Below are 3221 nucleotides of genomic sequence, written 5' to 3'. Positions count from 1 at the left end.
GGGTGGAGAATGAGGGGAGGGGGTGTGGGGGTGGGGGTTGCAGAGTGAGGGGGGCTGGGGGTGGGGTGTGGGAGGCAGTTGGGATCGAGGGGAGGTGGGTGAGGAGGAACGGGGGAGGGCGGGGGGTAAGATTTCTCTGGTGCCGTAGCCAACGACTTATCCACAACTGACATCACCTCAGGTCATCAGCATGAACTAACCCGGCCCGTGGTCACGCAGCTACATTGGGATCTTGCTGTGCAGAAAGGAGCTGCCCCAGTTGCTAACCTTTCCGCAATGCAGCACCGGGTCAAGGTTGTAAGGGGAGTCTGTGGGGGGGTTTCTGGTGTGTGTGTGCGTGTGTGTATGTGTGTGAGTGTGAGTGTGTGTGTGTGTGTATGTGGGTGTGAAGGAGTATGTTGGGTAAAGAGTGTGGCGGTTAAGTGGGGTCTGGTTTGGGGGTGAGGAGACTGTGGGAAGTGTGGGGAGTGCATGCTGGAGGACTTAAACCGTGTAAAGATGGCTAAATCCTTGATCAGGTGATTCCCAGAACCCTGTGGGAAGCCAGGGAAGTGATTGCTAGGCCTCTTGCTGAGATACCGATAGCCACAGGTGAGGTGCTGGAAGATTGGAAGTTGGCTAACATGGCGCCACTGTTTAAGAAGTGTGGTCAGGGAACTATAGAATGGTGAGGCTGACATCGGTGGTGGGTAAGATATCAGAGGGCATTCTGAAGAATAAGATTTACTTGCATTTGGAAAGGCTAGGACTGATTAGGGATAGCCAACATGGCGTTGTGTGTGGGAAATTGTGGCTCACTAACTTGACTGAGTTTTTTTGATGAGGTGATCAGGAAGACAGATGAAGGCAGACGTTGTCTACATGGACTTTAGTAAGGCGCTAAACAAATGCACTGGTTTGTAAGGTTAAATCACATGGGATCAATTAACCAATTGGATACAAAATTGGCTTACCAGTAGGAGAGGGAGAGAGAAGGTGGTGATAGAGTGTTGTTATTCAGCCTGGAGGCCTGTGACCAGTGGTGTGCCGCAAGGATTGGTGTTGGGTCCACTGTTGTTCGTGATTTGCATGGACTAATGGATGAAAGTACAGGAGGCATGGTTAGAAAGTTTGTGGATGGCACTAAAATTGATGGCGTAGTGGACAGTGAAGAAGGTTTATCTCAGACTACAACGGGATCCTGATCAACTGGGCCACGGAATGGCAGATAGGGTTTAATGCAGGTAAATGCGAGGTGTTGCATTTTGGTGAGACAAACCAGGACAGTCAGTGGTCAAGTCCTGGGGCAGTGTTGTCAAACAGAGAGACTCAGGAGTGCAGGCATATTGTTCATCGAAAGTGGACTCGCAGGTAGACAGGGTGGTGAAGGAAGTGTTTAGCATGTTGGCTTCAGTGGACAGAGCACTGAGTATAGGAGTTGGAACATCATGTTGAAGCTGTACAGAACATTGGGGAGGTTACACGTGGAGTACTGCACACAATTCTGGTCGCCCTGGAAAAGATGCTAACAAATATTTACAAAGATATTACCGAGGCTGGAAGGTTTGAGTTATAAGGAGAGGCTAGATAGACTGGGATACTTTTCTCCGGAGGGTCAAAAGTTGAAGGGTGACCTTATAGAGATTTATAAAATCACGAGAGGCAAGGATAGGGTGAATAAGCAAGATCCTTTTTCCCCAAGGGTAGGGGAGTCCAAAACTAGAGGGCGTAGGTTTAGGGTGAGAGGTGAAAGATATAAAAGAGACCTAAGGGGCAACGTTTTCACACAGAGGGTGGTACGTGTATGGAATGAGCTGCCAGAGGAAGTGGTGGAGGCTGGTACAATTGCAACATTTAAGAGGCATTTGGATGGGTATATGAATAGGAAGGGTTTGGAGGGATATGGGCCGGGTGCTGGAACATGGGACTAGATTAAGTTAGGATATCTGGTCAGCGTGGAGTGGTTGGGCCGAAGGGTCTGTTTCCGTGCTGGTGGAGTGGTTGGGCCGAAGGGTCTGTTTCCGTGCTGGAAGAGGGTGAGGAGGGGGGAGTTGGCGGGGGATGGGGTGAGGAGGCTTTAGAAACTTGTCGCATTCCTCTCCCTCTTCCCCCCAACCCTACCCTTCCCCAGGTCCCGAGCCAGCCGCTGCAGGGCAGCAGCTCGAGAGCGGAGGATGAGGGGGAGAACGCTAGGCCGTGCAGAGACCCCGGGCCGGCGAAGGGTTACGAGGATTATCGGAGAGCGGCGCTGGGCGGCCGAGAGGCCGGCAAGGTGGACCTGTGCGTGCACTTCGCGAAAGGTGAGGGGCGGGCAGCGGGGAGCCCGCGATCGGAGTGCCAGCTGAAGGAGGCGAAAGGCTCACCGGCCTGTCACATCGACACGGTCCCCACGAGCGGCCTGAAGAAGGGCAATGGAGATGGAGGTGGAGGTGGAGGAGGGCCCAGCGCAGCGGGCGATGAGGACGCGGCTCCTTCCCGCTGTATTTACTGCCGGGACGTGTTCCAGGAGAACGGGCCTGGGAGTTGCCGGGATGCCCCGGATCCAGCAGATCGGTGTGTCCGGCAGCTCAGCTGCATGTGGTGTGCGGAGTCCATGCTGTACCACTGTATGTCTGACTCTGAGGGCAATTACTCTGACCCCTGCACGTGCGAGGCAGGTAGCCGTCACCATCTGTGTGCCCGCTGGCTGGCGCTCCTCGCCCTGTCCACTGTCGCCCCCTGTATGTGCTGTTACCTACCCCTCAGGGCCTGCCATCACTGCGGGCAACGCTGGGGATGCTGTGGGGGCAAGCACAAGGCGGTGCGGTGAATGGCCTCAGCCCCTCCACCCAACCCCTCCACCAAGTGACACCATCACCCTCGTCACCCGCTCCCTACTCACCCCTCATCCTCAGCCCTCACCTCTCAATACCCTCCCCACCACGGTGTCACCCCCAATGATCACTCTCTTCCCATCCCCACCTCACGATTTCCCCCTCACTCCATCCCCCTCAGACCCTTCCCCTCGTTCGATTACCCTTGCATCCTCACCACATACCCACACTCCCTTAGCCTCACCCTCACTCCCTCATCATCACCACCCCCACCCAGCTCAGAGCGTTGGCAGGGGACTACGGCAGCAGTGGGGAGAAGAAATGAGGGGATTCAGGAATGATCACTGACAGTGGGAGAGAGACAGAGAGAGAGTGACAGGGTACAGCAACTACAGCAACAACACCTGCTACAACAACACCCGCTACAAC

The 3221-nt window shown here is 54.8% G+C and overlaps 1 protein-coding gene across 1 annotated transcript in view; it reads left to right on the top strand.

Annotated features, from left to right (window-relative positions):
• The window catches only part of LOC122542708 (sprouty-related, EVH1 domain-containing protein 1-like), a 28375-nt gene extending 25268 nt beyond the window's left edge, over nucleotides 1-3107 (top strand). Inside the window, exon 6 of the mRNA XM_043680688.1 lies at nucleotides 2111-3107. Within this exon, the coding sequence (XP_043536623.1) occupies nucleotides 2111-2788 (678 nt within the window). The 3' untranslated portion in view covers nucleotides 2789-3107. The remainder of the gene's footprint in view (nucleotides 1-2110) is intronic.
• Nucleotides 3108-3221: the final 114 nt, after the last annotated feature.

This window comes from Chiloscyllium plagiosum, chromosome 41, assembly GCF_004010195.1.
Source record: "Chiloscyllium plagiosum isolate BGI_BamShark_2017 chromosome 41, ASM401019v2, whole genome shotgun sequence".
NCBI classification, from domain to species: Eukaryota; Metazoa; Chordata; class Chondrichthyes; order Orectolobiformes; family Hemiscylliidae; genus Chiloscyllium; species Chiloscyllium plagiosum.
Note: the sequence above shows the minus strand (reverse complement) of the source record. Positions and strands in the feature narration are given on the sequence as shown.